General features: G+C 54.2%; 7 protein-coding genes across 7 annotated transcripts; 2 read left to right on the forward strand and 5 right to left on the reverse strand.

Annotated features, from left to right (window-relative positions):
- The first annotated feature begins 57 nt into the window (after positions 1 to 57).
- P170DRAFT_418809 (putative DNA directed RNA polymerase III subunit Rpc82) lies at positions 58 to 2,540 on the forward strand. The gene is made up of 4 exons (XM_024847242.1): positions 58 to 191; positions 246 to 302; positions 368 to 1,183; positions 1,248 to 2,540. The coding sequence occupies exons 1-4, from the start codon at positions 180 to 182 to the stop codon at positions 2,247 to 2,249; spliced, it is 1,887 nt and encodes a 628-aa protein (XP_024698417.1). The 5' UTR covers positions 58 to 179; the 3' UTR covers positions 2,250 to 2,540.
- On the reverse strand, positions 2,391 to 5,073 carry P170DRAFT_418810 (phosphate-sensing transcription factor PHO4). The gene is made up of 3 exons (XM_024847243.1): positions 4,443 to 5,073; positions 3,333 to 4,374; positions 2,391 to 3,262 (listed from the first exon to the last, which is right to left on the reverse strand). Exons 1-3 carry the CDS (start codon positions 5,013 to 5,015, stop codon positions 2,745 to 2,747), a joined length of 2,133 nt encoding a protein of 710 aa, XP_024698418.1. The 5' UTR covers positions 5,016 to 5,073; the 3' UTR covers positions 2,391 to 2,744.
- Positions 5,074 to 5,096: 23 nt separating this feature from the next.
- Positions 5,097 to 5,847, reverse strand: P170DRAFT_72197 (uncharacterized protein). Its single transcript, XM_024855349.1, has one exon. The coding sequence runs from the start codon at positions 5,788 to 5,790 to the stop codon at positions 5,233 to 5,235; it is 558 nt and encodes a 185-aa protein (XP_024698419.1). The 5' UTR covers positions 5,791 to 5,847; the 3' UTR covers positions 5,097 to 5,232.
- Positions 5,848 to 5,949: 102 nt separating this feature from the next.
- P170DRAFT_72241 (uncharacterized protein) lies at positions 5,950 to 8,504 on the forward strand. The gene is made up of 4 exons (XM_024855350.1): positions 5,950 to 5,991; positions 6,075 to 6,876; positions 6,933 to 7,367; positions 7,421 to 8,504. Exons 1-4 carry the CDS (start codon positions 5,965 to 5,967, stop codon positions 8,356 to 8,358), a joined length of 2,202 nt encoding a protein of 733 aa, XP_024698420.1. The 5' UTR covers positions 5,950 to 5,964; the 3' UTR covers positions 8,359 to 8,504.
- A 465-nt stretch (positions 8,505 to 8,969) lies between these two features.
- hsp90 (chaperone Hsp90) lies at positions 8,970 to 11,651 on the reverse strand. Its single transcript, XM_024855351.1, has 4 exons — positions 11,543 to 11,651; positions 11,032 to 11,313; positions 10,517 to 10,969; positions 8,970 to 10,492 (listed from the first exon to the last, which is right to left on the reverse strand). Exons 2-4 carry the CDS (start codon positions 11,287 to 11,289, stop codon positions 9,125 to 9,127), a joined length of 2,079 nt encoding a protein of 692 aa, XP_024698421.1. The 5' UTR covers positions 11,290 to 11,313; positions 11,543 to 11,651; the 3' UTR covers positions 8,970 to 9,124.
- Positions 11,652 to 12,327: 676 nt separating this feature from the next.
- On the reverse strand, positions 12,328 to 14,625 carry P170DRAFT_72335 (NTF2 and RRM domain protein). The gene is made up of 3 exons (XM_024855352.1): positions 14,195 to 14,625; positions 13,077 to 14,063; positions 12,328 to 13,013 (listed from the first exon to the last, which is right to left on the reverse strand). The coding sequence occupies exons 1-3, from the start codon at positions 14,507 to 14,509 to the stop codon at positions 12,726 to 12,728; spliced, it is 1,590 nt and encodes a 529-aa protein (XP_024698422.1). The 5' UTR covers positions 14,510 to 14,625; the 3' UTR covers positions 12,328 to 12,725.
- A 662-nt stretch (positions 14,626 to 15,287) lies between these two features.
- On the reverse strand, positions 15,288 to 16,557 carry P170DRAFT_418822 (uncharacterized protein). Its single transcript, XM_024847244.1, has 2 exons — positions 16,151 to 16,557; positions 15,288 to 16,076 (listed from the first exon to the last, which is right to left on the reverse strand). Exons 1-2 carry the CDS (start codon positions 16,205 to 16,207, stop codon positions 15,753 to 15,755), a joined length of 381 nt encoding a protein of 126 aa, XP_024698423.1. The 5' UTR covers positions 16,208 to 16,557; the 3' UTR covers positions 15,288 to 15,752.
- Between the last annotated feature and the right edge of the window lie 95 nt (positions 16,558 to 16,652).

The following is a 16,652-nucleotide window of genomic DNA, read 5'->3' on the forward strand; positions in this document are numbered from 1 at the left end:
ATTCGCAGTGATTGAGCGCCTCGAGGGCCCTCCATCCCCCTCCATGCCCTCGAGCTCCTGAGTTTCGCATCGCCTGCCTGCTCCCCTCGCACCGGCTCCCTCATGACCCATCCCCGGTGACCCGCACTGCCCCTTCTGGAGATCCGAACGCCGCGGCGTTCTCGAGCAGATCCTCCGACATGACCTCGCAAGTATGCGGCCCTGCCCCGGTGATTGTTCTCAGCTGCTGACCCAGGCCTATCTAGTATGCCGCCGAGCTCTGCACGCTCCTAGTCGAGGACAGCTTTGGCGAACTTTTTTCGGTATGCTTGAGCCCAGTTTGCCCGCGGGAGCTTTCCACGCTGATCGTTCTATGTGTGACCGGTAGCGCATCTTCTCGACCCTCCTCCGTTACGATCGACTTACCCTCCCCCGTCTGAAGTTCTACTCTCGTCTCTCGGACCGTCAACTTCATCATGGACTGGCCGCCATGGTTCAGCAACACCTTGTATTCCACTATACCTCTTACGATGAAGGCGTCACGTACTACGAACCAAACATGCAGTCGGCCTACTACCTTGTCAGGTCCGGGAAGATCGTGGAGTTCGTAGAAGACCGACTGGGAAAGTATGCAGCGAAGGTCATGTCAACCATTCTTTACCTCGGACATGCGCAAGTCAGCTATCTCGAAATGCTCCCCGATCTACAGCCGGAACCCGTCGATGCGAATGGAGCGGACGCCCCCGAAGAAGGAAATGGAGACGAGGATCAAACAGCCGATCCCAATGGTCAGCATGCGCCCTCCGAAAACCCCGCTCTTCTCCATCCAACACTCAAAGCTTTGGCGGGCCACGGTTACATATCGCGAGTTAGGGAGGCGCAATTTCAAAGTTACGCTGATAACGTGCTGGACATCGAGCGCGCAATCAAATCAAGGCCCGACGTAAAGGCCATGAAGGGCAAAAAGCTCGAGGAAACGGTTATTGAGGGAACGCTCAATTTACTTCGGGAGAGGTTAGATGGGGACCTGACTCGCGGTCTGATGTTTAATGGAATTCCGCGCGGGGCCAAACGAAAACATGACTCCAAGTCTACCAATGGGCGGGCTCAGCCGGATTACGCTGCGGTTGACGAGGATGACGAGGGAGAAGAAGAGAATGAATGGTCGGATGATGACATGGGCGAAGACACGATACCAATGGAGGTGAGACCACCGGTTTCCGCAGAATTCCTGCTTTCCTAGGACGGCCCTATTGACATCATTTCAGTCCGGAATAACCGTTCGCGTGAATTATGAAAAGCTTGACGTTGCTCTCCGCAATCGTCGGTTCCTCGATCTTGCCGAGCATAATTCGTCTTCGGCAACTGTCCGAGTCTATGATTGCCTTCTTCGCCGCATCGAATATCAAACGCATCAGTGCCGGGAGACCACTGAGATACCTCGTGAAGGCGAGGAGGGCGAACAATACTCCGCTCCGATCTCTCTTAGCGCAGTATGTGAGGATGTCGATCCCCGGCTGGATCTTGCCGGGTCCATTGGTCCCATGGAAGTGTCTCAGCCCGTCAACAAACGTGGGAAACGGCCGTTGGATGATGGTGTAAACGGCGAAGGGGCCAACGGGCTACAGTCGGGGGGCAACCGCACCTATGAAATTGATCAGCACCTCTCTCTTCTTGCGCAGCCTCCTTTCAACCTCACCTCGAAGCGCATGGTTTCAGGATTGATTACGTGGACCGTCGAATTCCGCCATCTGGCTCGCAAGCTTCGCCATCTTGAATTAGAACGTATGATCGAAGCACGGTACGGGGATGTTGCTCTCCGAGTGATCCGTGTACTTCACGCGAAGGGCAAGCTCGACGAGAAGCGACTCCAGGAAATCAGCCTCTTGCCCTTTAAGGACTTGCGACAGGTCCTTGCGAGCATGCAAGCGGGAGGGTTCGTGGATCTGCAGGAGGTGCCTCGCGATGCGCAACGACAGCCCTCGCGCACGATCTATCTCTGGTATTACGATCCGGACCGCATCCGTAACAGTGTTTTGGAAGATACCTACAAGGCGATGTCTCGGTGCCTGCAGCGCCTGCAGTTCGAGCGAAATCGCTTGAAGGAGTTTCTGGAAAAGACAGAACGCAGTGACGTGAAAGGAAACGAGGAGCGGTATCTTTCCGAAGCGGAATTGACTCTATTAGAGCAGTGGAGGGCCAAGGAGGCGTTGTTGATAGGAGAAGTGTCTAGGTTGGATGAGATGGTGGCCGTGATGAGAGATTACTAAAGATAATCGTATGACGAGCAACGAAATACACGTGCATACATATATATGTATGTGTGTATAGATGTATAAAGGAGAAAAAAAAAGAATTGCATATGCGTTCTGCAGTTCTATCCACCTCATGTATACTACGGTGAAAGATCTGTCGGTCAATTCTGGCGCTACAGAGTATTGAATCCTCTAGCAGAGCTGCAATGCAGATCGGTTGGTAGAAAAGGACATTCGAAAGTCACATCCACTAGTCAAAGTTAAAATCATCAATCATATAAAAAGGAAGAAAACAAATCAAGATTGAATCAAATGAACGAATTGGGAATATCAAAAACTAGACCACCCCATTTATACATGCAGAATCAAATCGACAACTCTCTTCAATCGTGAATATTAACAATTTGTTCTCAAACGTGGTGTCGTGAAACATCTCGCGTAACATACATTTCTCCCCGGAGAAAATGCATCCCACAAGAGCGCAATCGTCTCCGCACGTAGCCCGAAAGACTATGCAGAGCCATTCTTTTCCGGGGCCTCGCCGTTCGTTCCCTCCTGTGTGGACTTGTCCAAGGAGTCGCTCTCAGGACCGACCATTCCATCCGAGGTGATCTTGGAGGTATCGAGCCGGGTCTCGGCTGACTTCAGCTTTCCTTTCGTCTCTTCAAGCTCTTGCTTGAGCGCTTTGATATAATCGATGGCCATTTCCACCGTACTGGCTTTGCTGACCTGTTGGTTTCCAGCCTTCTCCTTTTCCTTATCCACACCTTTCGCGCTGCACAGAGCTTCTTCCTTGGCGTTTTTCAAGTGGAAAAACTCCAGGGGAATGAGAGTTTCAATTTCCTTGAGTGCGTTATTGATGCGGTTTCGGCGACCCTGCTCTGCGAGTTTGTGATTCGTTCGCTTGGAACTCAAGTTCTCGGCCAAGGTCTCGGGGTAGGAAACTCCAGGAAGAAGAGTGCCATCCAAGATGTGCTGGTAGTTGGACTTGGATGCTAGATATAGAGCGGACGTTTCGCCCGAGACTCCTGCAATCGACGCCCGTTAGCTAAGATAAAACTGGTGCAAAAATGCCCGGGGAAATTTAGGGGTACCTACCGTCTCCACGGACTAGAGGCTGGATACTTGGGCTGATCTTGGGGCGCAGGTTGGGGCTGGCCTGCGTGGAGCTGATACTCGGTCGTTTTCGGCTCGAGGGACCAAGCTTGGGCGTGTCCGATTTTTTGGCCACTGGTCCGCTGGGCGAAGGCATGGCAATAGAGCGCGGGCTGGGTGCGATAGACCCGGCGCTCCGCTCCGTGTTTGAGGCCGGTTTGATTTCAAGGGCCGGAGTGTTGCTGGCTGACGTCGCCGGCGAAGCTGTACCTGCACGGATGGAGGTGTCAATGCGGTTGACCTGGGGCCGGGAAAGATGCGCCGCAGGCGTGGTAGCTTCCGGGAGAACGATATCCTCCATGATATCGTCGTGCGACTCGGACGGACCGACTTGAATCTGGCCCGGTGTTTGATTGGCGGCAGTCGGGGTTAGTTGCTGAGACCGCTGAATGCGCATCAACATGGCTGGAGTTGCCGGCTCGCTGGTATCAGACTGCGGACCAACCGCAGGAGACCTCCGAGTCGGAGGGAGGGCTGGCGGAGGCATCAAGGGTTCAGAGAGGGGCTCCGGGGAGACAGAATCCTGCCCCGAGCTCTCATTGCTGCCAAATCTAAGGCTGCTACCACCCAAGGGCCGAGCCTTCGGGTCTCCCTGGTCCTGGGCGAGACCGTTGAGAACCTCGTCGGAGTTGATGTTCAGAAGGGACTTCTTCCGCGTTTGGGGTCGCACCGAGGGGGATTGCTGCTTCTTCGCACGGGCAGAGAACGTCTTGGTCGTTGACGTTCCGCGACGATGTTTCCGCGTTAATCCCGGAGACGACGGGGCAGACGAGGCGGGAACGGCGTTGTCGGCTGGCGACGGCATGAATCCCATGTCCGACATCTGGGCGGCCGGGAAGGGGTAGCCATTCGAGGTCGCATTTTGGGCTTCGAGAGCGGGCGAGGTGAGAGGAGTGAAATACTCGCCCGGAATCGTGTACTCTGGCAGCCGAAACTGAGTTTCCAGCGGAGTCATGGCGGGCGAAACAAGGGGGGTGTAGAGAGCCTATGGGGGAAAGAAGGTGCGTGCATTAGCCATACGCGCGCCGACGAGCAAGTCAAGGGGCGCCCTACCTGTTCCTCGTTCAAACGAGCATAGCGATCGTACATCTCATGGTTCTCTTCTATGCGCTGCGGGTACGTGGCCGCATTTCCCTGGAGCTCAATGCTATTGGGAGTCGGCGGGATCACCTGCTGGCCATGAGGGATGTATGGCTGAGTCGCGGGGGGGCAATGGGAGTGGCGATGCGACTGGTCCTGCGTAGGCTGTTGCGATTGCGAATGCTGGAAGAACGAAGGCTTCTGAGCGATGAAGGCCGGGGTCAAGGGGGAGGAGTAGGACGAGGAAATGGCAAGCTGCGGCTGCCCTTGATTGCCGACGGAATAATCCCCCATGACGCGATTGTACGACGATGGTTGAGCGGCGATGGGGTCGGTGTCCATGCGAACGAGCTGTTCCTGGGCGGATGGAGCCGTGGAGGCAGGGATGGAGATAGAATGGGCGATCGAGCGCTGAGAATGATGATCGGCCGAGGCCTGCCCTTCCAGGTCGGGGAAGTGCATTCCGAACTCGAGGAAACTGGAGAATTCATCGTCACCGGTGGCTGCGACGTCCGGCCAGGACAACGGAGGATGATCTTGTTCCATTGGGATCGAAAGAATCCGTGCTTTTTGTTCTTTTTTTTTTTTTTTTTTTTTTTTTTTTAATTCAGAAAGTTTTATTATATTACCGTTCTGATTGCTTTCTTCCCTCTCTCTCTCTCTTTTTTTAAGTCGTTAGTTTCTCACACAGTAGAAGAGAAGAAACTCCAATACGTCAGGGACCGAGACACTCAATGTCATAAAATAAAACGATTGAAGAAGACTAGATTAATGGAGGGGACCATCCGACAGAAGAAGAAAGAGAAAGAGAAAGATTAAGGGTAGGATTATTGGTAACCGGATGGATTGCCGGACATGATGACGGTGTGTTGGGGGGGATCTGGTGGTTAGAAATTGATCGTAGCAGTCGAGACTTCCACACCCAAAATCGGATGGGAAAGAAAGAAAGACCAAAAAGGAGGACAGACGAGCAGCGAACGAAAGTAGTGGGAGGATAGAGAAGGAGAGGCAGAGAAGCGAGAAGACGATTAGTCCCGAATCGGGTAAACGGCGGTTTAGACTCAGCCGGGGGACTGATTGGGCGGACTAGACATCGATCTAGTGTGCCGGTTAGTCTACTTTTAGTAGACTGCGTTGTGGATGGAGCAAGAGTTTTGGGGGGCAGAAGTTCGGACGGGGAGAGGAGGAAGAGAGAAAGAGAGAGAGAGAAGAAGATCGGCGGTCCCTCGTCCGGTGCGGGACTGGACCCGACAAGAAAACGAGACTCCGGAGTACGGAGTACTAGGAGTATTACGGAGTAGCCAGTGGTTTGTTCTGGCATCCTCGTACCTTTTTTTTTTTCTTTTTTTTCTTCTTCTTCTTGTCGCTTCCCCTTTTCTTCTCATGGAACCAAAGTGAAAATAACTAGATTGAATTTCTTGAATCCTTTGCCAATGCGCAACCATGGATCAAGCATGTACCGCCAAGGGCCGTGGCAAATGGACGGGGTGCGTGGATGTATGGTATGTATGGTATGTATGGTATGTATGGTATGTACGGTACGATAAGACGGCGGGGTCGTGACCCGATAACGTGACATGACATAAGGCCATCACGTACTTCGACTTCCTACGTCCTTCGACTTCGACTTCAACTTCAACTTCATCCGTATATCCCTTTTTCCTCGATCCCTCCGCTGTGACGGTGCCTGCAACTCCGCTTCATGACCCTCCTGCGTCCGCCATGAGGCCGCCCGTACCCGATCTCGCGCCCCCCAGGTCCCGCAAATCTCCCTCGCCCGACCAGCGGTGGATCGATCCCCGCAGCGCTGTCCCCGCGACGTTCTTTCTGGCCCGCAGTCACCAGCATCCTGGCGAATCTCCACCCGATGAGTTGGGCCCCGCGGGAGATAGCATGTATGGCGTCCAGAGCCTCGACGAAACCGTCCAACACGCCAATCTGGCTGCATCCCGCTGGGAGTCCGACCACGCGCAAACCATTTCCGATCCCTTGTCTCCTGGTCCAGACGAACCGTCCGCTCGTCGCAAATCGACCATCACCCCCTTCGATTCGCTCCATCTCGACCACCTTGGGCCGTCATTGCCTTCCTCCAACCCGACCTCCCCACGCCCTTTGACCCCCTTGAACCTCGATGTCCCCGATGATCCCGCCTCTCTGCCCAGCAGCCCCAAGTCCATTTCCAATCAATCGATGCGACATCTCGATGAAATCTCCATCACCGATGACCTGAGTAGTCAGGCGATGGCGTCGGGGGAGGAGGATGAGGACCTCCGCCCGCCGTCTAGCTCGGGCCCCGATAGTACCTCCCAGCTGATAATGCCCAGCATCAGGATGCCCAGTCGGAGACCGTTCACCGACCATGGAAAGACCATGGGACGCCTGAAAGTGCTCGTAGCGGGGCCCCCCGGTGAGTATGATCTACCTCCGTGGGTCGGGGTTCAAATATTAACTGAAGACAACCAGGTTCCGGGAAGACCTCCCTCGTCAAGGCCATCGTGCAGACCTGCGAAGATATTGTCCATGTTGATCCCTTCCCCTCCCCACCTCCCTCGAAGCCCTCCAGACCCAACATGCCCCAAAACCTGCCACCCGCTGTTTCGGAAATCTATGCTAGTACAAAACCGTACCCCGTCTGGTGGTCGGACCTGGAAGACTCGCGTGTCTTGCGACGGCGAAAGAGTATCGGTGACCTAGTACTGGAGCGTAACATCTGCTTTGTCGATACGTCGGCCAATTCCTCGACCCGTACTGGACAGACCGATGCCATCATTCACTACATGCATCAGCAGCTTGTCCGGGCCATGACATCGCTTCACCGTCCCAACCACGATTTTCAGAGCATGCTCGCAGGCAATGGCGGCGCCCAAGTGGATGCCATCCTGTTTCTCATCTCCGAGGGTAGGCGCCCTTCATGCGTATCGGGGGGGGTTCGGGGGCTCACACGTTCGCAGAAACACTTTCCGTAGACATCGATTGCATGCGCAAGCTCAGCGAATGGACAAATGTCATTCCCGTAATACCCAAGTCAGATCTCCTAGTACCGGACCAGCTTCACGCCCTCAAATCCGCTTTCCACAGTAAAGTGCAGGATGGCGCTGTCAAGCCCTTCCTGTTTGGAGATGCGTTCCCTGGGGACACCGATGAAGTGAACGGTCGGTTGCCCTTTGCTACCTCGTCCGCTAAGTCTAGCGATGACGACATGATGGATGCCAGCACCTTGATGAGTCCGGACTATGTCCAGCCGTTGGTCGCGTCGGAATTGGCTCTCTTAACCCAACGATTGTTTGATCGCGAGAACATGGCCTGGATCCGCCATCTAGCCGCCAAGAAGCTTGCTCAACGGCAGAGTACGGTCCCAAGTGGCCCGCTATCGTTTGTTCCCGGCACCGGCGGCCGTGCCCTTCCCAACTATACCATGTCCCGGATTTCCGACTACACCTGCCACGAGGAGAATCTGGCTCAGGTCCAGCTGGCGCGCTGGGCCTCGGACCTGCAGCAAAGCATCCAAAACGAACGGGAGCGATACGCTGCCATGGCCCGAGGGGAGCGTGCTGTCTGGCTGACGGAACGGCTGGGCGAGTGCGTGGTGGACGGATCGCTGGTGCCCATCACGCAAACCCCGGGTTTTTGTGGCCTTCGTGCCCCTACGGAGAAGACGGGCGCCCTACTCGTTCGAGCCCAGTCCGGACAGAACCTGGAGTATCATCTCACACGAATTAGTCCCCAGGATCCACTTGGCCTTGTCAGGTGGTCGGAGGGTTTCAAACAACGAGGGTGGGCCCTCGTCCAGATCGTCGGCAGTTTTGGCGTCGTAGGAGGGCTGGCCCTCTGGCTTGCAAAGTCCTGGGGATTGCCGTCGCGAAGTCTGTCGGACTGGCAAATTGATTGATCTACTTAGTCCCAATGATGAAGCCCTCGGGCTATCTATCCTACATACAAGCCGGTTCGCGAGTCGGCCTTTGCCACTTAATGTTCCTCCCACCTCTTCTGTTATCACGACCCTAACTCATGCCGGGGATTTATTGGCATAATGGTGGAATCGATGCATTTTCTACACATTTCATTGCAGGCGTTGTTCATTTCCCCGAGAATTCATTTTGTGCCCGGATCTATCCCTCTTCCTGGTGGTATGCTCAAATGTTACTACGAATGTGTGCTCTTTTGATTACGCAGTCAGTCTCATGCATGGAGTATTTTTTGAAGAGATTGTCGTCCTGCGTCTTCCTCATCTAATCTTAGACATCTACGAGACTACCCAAGTAGATCGGTTACGAGGTAGGGATCGGATAATGAGGGCAAGCTTTTTATTCGAAAAAGATCTACCCGTCCGGAACAGCTGTTCATATCCCTGATATCACGGGAATGAAAGATCTCGGACTTTTAGGATCGTCATGTATGAAACGCTCAAAACGCCGAAAATAAAAATCAAAGTGAAATTCACGTCGTCAATCAAAACCATCTTTCTGGCGGTTCAATTAGAGAAACGAGAAGCAATATCACCCTGGGATCATAGGAATCCTGCTGCTGATATCACCGGAACAATTTCTTCGAGGTCGTAAAAAACAAAAAGAGGAAAAGGAAAAGAAATAAAATAAATAAAGAAGATCGAGGCAGATACATTCGTTTCCATTCGAATCAAAAAGTCATCGATGCATCTAGTCAACCTCCTCCATGGAGCTCTCGCCGGCGGCAGCGGCGGGAGCGGCCTCCTCGGCAGCCTTCTCCTCGGTGGTCTCGGTGTCCTCGTCGATGTTCAGACCCAGAGACACGAGCTTGTGGATACGCTCGGCGAAGCTGGCAGGCTCCTCGATGGTGAATCCGGAAACGAGGAGGGAGGTCTCGAAGAGGAGCTGGGTGATCGACTTGACAGTGCGGTCGCTCTCACCGTCAGCCTCAACCTTCTTGCGGAGCTCCTGGATGATGGAGGACTTGGGGGAGATCTCGAAGGTCTTCTTGGAGGACATGTAAGAGCTCATGGAGGTGTCACGGAGGGCCTGAGCCTTCATGATACGCTCCATGTTAGCAGACCAACCGAACTGGCCGGTACGGATGGCACAAGGAGCGCCAAGGAGCTTGTGAGAAACGACGACCTTCTCAACCTTGTCGCCGAGGATGTTCTTGAGGCTCTTGGCGAGACCCTCGTATTCCTTCTCCTCCTTCTCACGCTCAGCCTTCTCCTCCTCGGACTCCTCGAGCTCGAAGTCCTTGGTGATGTCGACGAGCTTCTTGCCATCGAACTCCTTCAGCTGGGTGAAAGCGTACTCATCAATGGGGTCGACCAGGAACAGAACCTCGAAGTTCTTCTGCTTGAGGCTGTCCAGGAAGGGAGACTTGGCGACGGCCTTGATGGACTCGCCGGTGATGTAGTAGATCTGCTTCTGGTGCTCCTGCATGCGGGTGACGTAGTCGGCGAGAGAGGTGATGTCGTCACCAGACTTGGTGGACTGGTAGCGGAGGAGCTTGGCCAGGGTGTGACGGTTCTGGGCATCCTCGTGGACACCAAGCTTGATGTTCTTGCTGAAGGCAGAGTAGAACTTGTCGAACTGCTCACGGTCCTCGGCAATCTCGGTGAAGAGCTCGAGGGTCTTCTTGACAATGTTCTTCTTGATGACCTTCATGATCTTGTTCTGCTGCAGGGTCTCACGGGACAGGTTCAGGGGCAGGTCCTCGGAGTCGACAACACCCTTGACGAAGCTGAGCCACTCGGGAATGAGATCGGTGGCGTCGTCGGTGATGAAGACACGGCGAACGTAGAGCTTGATGTTGTTCTTGGTCTTCTTGGTCTCGAAGAGGTCAAAGGGAGCGCGCTTGGGAACGTAGAGGATGGCGCGGAACTCAAGCTGACCCTCGACAGAGAAGTGCTTGACGGCCAAGTGGTCCTCCCAGTCGTTGGACAGGGACTTGTAGAAAGCGGCATACTCCTCCTGGGTGATGTCGGTGGGGTTGCGAGTCCAGATGGGCTTGGTCTTGTTCAGCTCCTCTTCCTCGATCTTGCTCTCCTTGACAGTCTTGGTCTTCTTTTCCTTCTTCTCCTCCTCCTCGTCAACCTCCTCGATCTTAGGCTTCTTCTCGTCATCCTCCTCCTTGGACTCCTCCTGCTCCTCCTCGGGGACCTCCTTCTCGGTCTCCTTCAGGACGTGGAGGTAGATGGGGTAGGAGATGAACTCGGAGTGCTTGCGAACAACCTCCTTGATACGGCTCTCGTTGAGGTAGTCGGTCTGCTCATCCTTGAGGTGGAGAACGATCTTGGTACCACGGCCGATCTGCTCACCCTCGGTGTCCTGGGTGAGGGTGAAAGTACCGCCGGCAGCGGACTCCCAGACGTACTGCTCGTCATCGTTGTGCTTGGACACGACGGTGACACGGTCAGCGACGAGGTAGGCAGAGTAGAAACCGACACCGAACTGGCCGATCATGGAGATATCAGCACCGGCAGACAGGGCCTCCATGAACTGCTTGGTGCCAGAGCGGGCAATGGTACCCAGGTTGTTGATCAAGTCCTAGAGGCACGAGGTTAGCGAGGGCTCGGCGAGCACGGTAGCAGGATAGGGATAGTACGTACAGCCTTGGTCATACCAATACCGGAATCCTGGATGGTCAGGGTCTTGGCCTCCTTGTTGGGGATCAGGTCGATGCGGAGGTCCTTGCCCGAGTCGAGCTTGGTGGGGTCGGACAGAGCCTCATAGCGAATCTTGTCCAGGGCATCGGAGGCGTTGGAGATGATCTCTCGCAGGAAGATCTCCTTGTTGGAGTAAACGGTGTTGATGATCAGCGAGAGCAGCTGAGAGATCTCAGCCTGGAACTCGAAAGTCTCAGACATGGCGAAAGAAAGAAAGTGAAAATTCTGTACACACGCAGAATGAGTTAGCCGGGGGTCATTCAGCCGTCACCAGCCATGGCACCGAGGAGCTCCTAATGTGAGGAATAGAGAGGATGGACAATGCGAGGACAAGAAAATCGCCAGAGAAGCGAGGCCCAGCACCTGTTCCGGAGACGCCACGAGCAATGCAGTATGCGAAACTCGACACACAGACTTTGGGTGGGGAGGGAGGGGTGAAACGCGGTATACTTACAAGAAAAGGTCGTTAAAAAGGTAAAAGATGGAGAGAGAGGGAGAGGGAGAGAAGAAAGATGACAATGGATGAGAGATAGGTGATGCGAGTGGTGAGGTAGAGAAATCACCGGCAGGCAGACAGGCAGGAGGGAGAGATGATGAGGAAGAAGAGAAGAGCGAGGGGGGGGAGAAAAAAACTGCCGGGGCGGAGAACTTAATGTTCTTTTCCACTCGGTGCGTTCGTTTCTACGGCGATCCAGCAACTTCCACACTCTCCGCCCGCTTCTTTGCGATTCTGCCGGTCCTTTGGGTCTCGTCCTTCCCTCCGGGGTCTTGCCTTCCGAGCGAATGCTTTGTTCCTTCTCTCGATCGACAGCCCATCCCAGCCATCGTCGGCTTCCTTCCATGTCTGCACTCGCGCCTGGTGCGATGCGAGGGTGCGAGGGTGCGTGACAGCGACCAGCGCCTCCTCCTTGACCGCCCCGGGGCCTCGTTGCCTGGCTGCCTGAGGCGGACCATCTAGAACGTTCCGCTCCACCAGGCACCGCGCGGGGCCAATCAGCGGCCGGCGTGGCTCACCGTACCGTGCTGGACCCCGTGACTCTCCGCCTGGCTCTCCGCCAGAAGATTCTACGCGCAATCGAGCTGAACAATGCCATATCCATTTACATTCCTGACTAACGTACCGGAGAAACACAAGAGCAATTAGGAACAATACGGGCATAAAGCTCGCTATGCGATGGTGCAGAAATAGATCATGTCAACACTGTCGGGGACAATGCACCAACGACAGAACCCCAGTGAGGAAATGTGAAAAGAGAAATAACTTTTCCAACCGCTAATATGCACTGTGACAAAAAAAAAAAAAAGAGAGAAAAAAAAAGAAAATGTAAAATAAGATAAAGAATAGGTTCAACAAAAAAAAGGGGGAGGTCACATAACACATGTCATTATCAGTAAGAGGGAGTAATACATGCCCTGGATCACGGTCAGCATCCAAATCAGTATGCCGTGGTAAGTAAGCCAGGATGGAAGGGTTAGAATTTGGGGAGGGCAATCAAAATGAAAAACATCGAGTGAAATTGTTTGACGGGGTGTTTTTTTTTCGTTTGCTTTTTTTCTTCTTCTTTCATTCTTTTCATTTTTCACATTCCCTTGTCATGTTTTTTTGATTCATCCCGTAATTAGAAAGAAAAGATCGTCTAGGCAGCCTGGGGCTGGTTGCGGTTCTTGACGTTTCCGCGGCCGCGAGGAGCGAACCCTCCGCGTCCCTCGCGCTGGAAGCCGCCACGGCCCTGGCTACCGGCACGGTCGCCGCGACCACGACCGGCGCCGCCTCGACCCGCGGGGTAGTTGGCATTTCCACCATACGCATTGGAACGGGCACGGCGCTCTTCGACGTAGATCTGCTCGGACCCAATCTGATGCGGGTTGGCAGCCACGGCGGCAGCGTAGCCGGCAGGCTCGGCAAATTCAGCGAAGGCACAGTTCTGAAAGCAGCGGTTAGTCCCGGCGTCCTCGAGGGAGTCGTTCATCACGCAGTGGATGCTTACCTTTTGGCGGCTCACGTCGAAGTGCTTCAACTTGCCAAACCGAGTGAGCGTTTGCTTCAGCAGGTTTGCGTCAACCTTTTCGGTCACGTTCTTGATGTAGGCAAGAACGGGCTGTTCCTCGCCCGCGCGGGACTGCGTCTTCTTGTGGTCATGACCGGCGGTTTGCCAGCCGGATCCGTCATTTGAGGGAGGCTGGCTAGGAGCATTCTCGGGGGCCGGAGTAGTGGCGGGAGCGGCAGGAGCGGCGGCAGCGGGAGTGGTGGGCTGGGACGAGCCAGCAGCGGCGGTTGACTTAGAGGGAGCAGCCGGGACGGGGATAGCAGGCACAACAGGAGCCGGCGCACCGGACTTGGATGCGATGTTAGCCCAGGTCTTAGGCAGAGCCTTGGCCGGGGGCACATTCTCCTTGGCAGGAGCGGGGGCATCCTTCTGTGCAGTCGAGGCAGGAGTGGGCTCGGGGGTTGGCGGCTTCTCAGCCTCAAGCTCCTCTGGGACGGCAGCCGCCGGTTCAGTCTCGACGACCTCGGCATCGGCGCCATTCACTTGGGACACAGCTTCCTGAGGTTGCGCATCATCGCCGTTCTCCTGGGCCGGCTCGACTTTCTCCTCCACCTCGGGCGCAGCAGCCTCGTTCTCCTGCTGGTCAACGGCCGGAACAGGCTCGGGCTCGGGCTGTGCAGGCTCCTCAACAGCAGGCTCTTCGGCCGGGGCAGCCGGGGCAGCGGGAGCCGCAGCCGGGGCGGTTTCTTCATTCACAATCTCCTCCTCGTCAACCAAGTATCGGAAGACATCATTGAGCACGTAGTACCCATTGGGCTGTTCGGCAAGCACGAACGTTTGCACAAATTTGCGAGATGGCTCGGACTTGTTTGAGATTTCGCCGATAACAGCAATCAGGATGTTGTCAAATGAGGCCTGAGAATCAACGTTCAAAACCCGGACCTTACAGTCCTGGAAGTCAAGCTGCTTTATTTTTTCGTTGATAGCCTAGTCACAAAAACAAAACCAGTCAGCTGAAAAGCCTAATCAAACCGAACTTCCAGGAGAAACCAATTTAAGACAGCGGACAGGGAATCAAATATGACCGAGATAGAAAGAACAAGATTTGATGAGCTCACCTTCTGACCGACCGCGACTGGGACCGACTCTGCCTCCGTGCCAAAGACGAGCTGGGAGCGCCGAGCATAGAAAAGAGGCAGCTTATCTGGGTTACGGCTCATGGTTGTGTAATACTGCTCGACAAAGTACCAACCAACCTCGTCCTTCGAAATTCCATTCTTCTGCTCAGGAAGAGCGTTCGTAGGAGTGGAGGACTGGGCCGGCTGGAAGCTGGCAGCATTGGTGGCGGCGACATGGGCGTGGTTGTAGGAGTCGTGGTAGGCGTGTTGCGCGGGGAAGCCGCCGTTGATAGGAGCTTGAGTTGTGTCGGCCATTGTGCGATGGAAGAGTGGAAAGGAAATAAAGCAAAAGTCTAGGAAGCTGAGAAGAGACTTGGAGATGGTATACCAATAAGTCTCTCTATGTGGCGAACGGAAGATGGCGAGGAATCTAGCAAAGAAAACACTTTTTCCCGATTCGCTGGACTGCCAGGATTCAATTTGTCAGTATTGGAAGCCAAGATGGGGGCATCTCGGTCTGAGACCGGTGGGCGTGGTGAGAATAACAAAAGGGTACCCACAATGCTAAATGGAAATTTAGGAAAGATGGAAAAAAAGACAGCAAGGTCCGTGTAAATAAATGCGGACGCGAAAAAAAGAAAATCAAGGCGAAATTAATAGGGAACACCAAGGTCGCGTTGAGGTGACTGAAGGAGGAACGGAGAAAGAAAGATTCTTGTGCGATTTCCAATCAGGTTTAAATTCGCAAAAGCAAGCCCGAAGGAAAGGCGAAGGTGGTAGGGGGAAAGAGAAGTTGAAAGATCGATTGAGAGGAAGCGATGAAGAGGGAAGTCCGATGGAATGAAGGACAGCTGAAGGAAGAAGGATGGAGCGAAGATTAGCTGTAGATAGCCGTAGCAAGCAAGCAGGTGATGCTGAGGAGAAGAGAGTGCGAAATCCATCGGACGGACGTTCCCCCAACTACGCACCTTCCTTTAGCGGGTGCCGCCATCCTATTTGGGAAGTCCGGCAGAACGCGCGGGCCGAGATACACCGCCTGCCTAGCCGGTGCGGTGGCCCCTATACGGTCCGTGTCGCAGAGAGAAGCCGTTGGGTCATAACGTCTATATGGACATGTTGATTAGGTAGGTAGGTAGGTAGGTAAATAGATACATTTGCGAGAAAAAGACAGAAACCTCCAGCGAATTGGAATAGCAAAGCCACCAACGGCCAAAGGAAAAGAAGAGACACAAGAGAAACACATGTTCCGGTGCGGCAAAAGATTACAAGCACGACGACTGACTCGAAGATTGGGGGGTATGATGACATGGGGATAAGCTTCTCATCAAAAGGATAATAGGTATCAAACTCATTCATAGGATTCGCCAATATGGAGAAGTCGACATGAAACGACAATGAACATCATGGCAAGAAGCAGCTCTGAAAAAAAGAAAAAGAAATCCGAGGCAACATCACCAAAAGGGGAAAGAAAACCAGAAGGAAAAAGAAAAAGGTATCACATGGAAAAGCCGATTTGTAGGCCGGGGGGCGCGCAATATTAAACAGGTCGCTGATAAGTTTACGGGGAAGCCGAAGATTCGAGAGCCGCCTTCTCATCCAGGATGGGCTTTCGCATGATAGCATCCTGACCAGTCATTCGCCGGTCCAGGGCTCGTTCCACCTTCGCACCGAGCGCCAATTTACTCAGGTTGTCGCTTTTTTCGGGAGTGGGCACGAAGCGCTGCTTCTGAAGTGGCTTGTTCTCCAGACGCTCCAGTCCGTCGCGCAGATTGTGGAATTCGGCCAGACGCGGGTCGCCGCTGGGCAGATTTCCTAAGGTGCGCTCCGAGGAAGCGACGGAAGGGCTTCCGCTAACGGTCGAGAACCGTTTTGATGTCCGGTTCTATATCCAAGTCAGAGGAAAGGTTGCGACGGGCGTGAGAAGCGAGGGCCGCAGTAGAGTTTGGTTCAACTTACGGACTGAGTCATGATGGGTCGTTCGGAGTCCAGGGAAGTATGTCTAGCCATGGTCATCAATCAAAGGTGCCGCCGGTGTTGGTCCTGTCGGATGACGCTCAATCGAATCGGCCGGCGTGAGGGTGAGAGTAATTACAAGGTCATGAACTGTTCTGAAGTTCGAATGATCAGCGGGATGAGAGCCAGAATTTGGGGGGACGCAGACGGAGACAGGAAGAGGGATGGCAAAAGGGGAAGATGCCGGCATCAACGGCACGAACAATGGCCCAAGCAGCCGACGTACCTGGAAGGCGGAGGCGAAACTGACCGACCGGAAGAAAGGAGGCAGGGTGCAGACGGAAGCCCAAGAAAGACTCAAAAAAAAAGGCAGGCAGCCGGGAGCGATAGAGGAGTTTTTCTTCGAAGGTTTCTTTTTTGGGCAGAATATCTGCGGTGACATGCAAGACCGAATTCAGGAGAGCCGGGGGAGACAAGGGAACGGATGACAGCGTGGGTCACGGCG

This window comes from Aspergillus steynii (genome assembly GCF_002849105.1).
Source record: "Aspergillus steynii IBT 23096 chromosome Unknown P170scaffold_11, whole genome shotgun sequence".
Taxonomy (NCBI): domain Eukaryota; kingdom Fungi; phylum Ascomycota; class Eurotiomycetes; order Eurotiales; family Aspergillaceae; genus Aspergillus; species Aspergillus steynii.

Bases quoted from the DNA above. Each gene is read 5' to 3' on its own strand.
- P170DRAFT_418809 (XM_024847242.1), top strand. The intron at 303-367 runs GTATGCTTGAGC...TGTGACCGGTAG, and splicing joins GCTTTGGCGAACTTTTTTCG to CGCATCTTCTCGACCCTCCT. The intron at 1,184-1,247 runs GTGAGACCACCG...ACATCATTTCAG, and splicing joins AAGACACGATACCAATGGAG to TCCGGAATAACCGTTCGCGT.
- P170DRAFT_418810 (XM_024847243.1), bottom strand. From the start codon at position 5,015: ATGGAACAAGATCATCCTCCGTTGTCCTGGCCGGACGTCGCAGCCACC. The intron at 4,375-4,442 runs GTAGGGCGCCCC...TTTCCCCCATAG, and splicing joins CTCGTTTGAACGAGGAACAG to GCTCTCTACACCCCCCTTGT. The intron at 3,263-3,332 runs GTAGGTACCCCT...CGTCGATTGCAG, and splicing joins GCCTCTAGTCCGTGGAGACG to GAGTCTCGGGCGAAACGTCC.
- P170DRAFT_72335 (XM_024855352.1), bottom strand. From the start codon at position 14,509: ATGGCCGACACAACTCAAGCTCCTATCAACGGCGGCTTCCCCGCGCAA. The intron at 14,064-14,194 runs GTGAGCTCATCA...TTTTGTGACTAG, and splicing joins CAGTCGCGGTCGGTCAGAAG to GCTATCAACGAAAAAATAAA. The intron at 13,014-13,076 runs GTAAGCATCCAC...CGCTGCTTTCAG, and splicing joins TCGACGTGAGCCGCCAAAAG to AACTGTGCCTTCGCTGAATT.
- P170DRAFT_72241 (XM_024855350.1), top strand. From the start codon at position 5,965: ATGTATGGTATGTATGGTATGTATGGT. The intron at 5,992-6,074 runs ATGTATGGTATG...ACGTACTTCGAC, and splicing joins GTATGTATGGTATGTATGGT to TTCCTACGTCCTTCGACTTC. The intron at 6,877-6,932 runs GTGAGTATGATC...GAAGACAACCAG, and splicing joins GCTCGTAGCGGGGCCCCCCG to GTTCCGGGAAGACCTCCCTC.
- P170DRAFT_418822 (XM_024847244.1), bottom strand. From the start codon at position 16,207: ATGACCATGGCTAGACATACTTCCCTGGACTCCGAACGACCCATCATG. The intron at 16,077-16,150 runs GTAAGTTGAACC...ACTTGGATATAG, and splicing joins GACCCATCATGACTCAGTCC to AACCGGACATCAAAACGGTT.
- P170DRAFT_72197 (XM_024855349.1), bottom strand. From the start codon at position 5,790: ATGCCAGAACAAACCACTGGCTACTCCGTAATACTCCTAGTACTCCGT.
- hsp90 (XM_024855351.1), bottom strand. From the start codon at position 11,289: ATGTCTGAGACTTTCGAGTTCCAGGCTGAGATCTCTCAGCTGCTCTCG. The intron at 10,970-11,031 runs GTACGTACTATC...TCGTGCCTCTAG, and splicing joins GTATTGGTATGACCAAGGCT to GACTTGATCAACAACCTGGG. The intron at 10,493-10,516 runs GTTGACGAGGAG...GAGGAGAAGAAG, and splicing joins AGAAGCCTAAGATCGAGGAG to GAAAAGAAGACCAAGACTGT.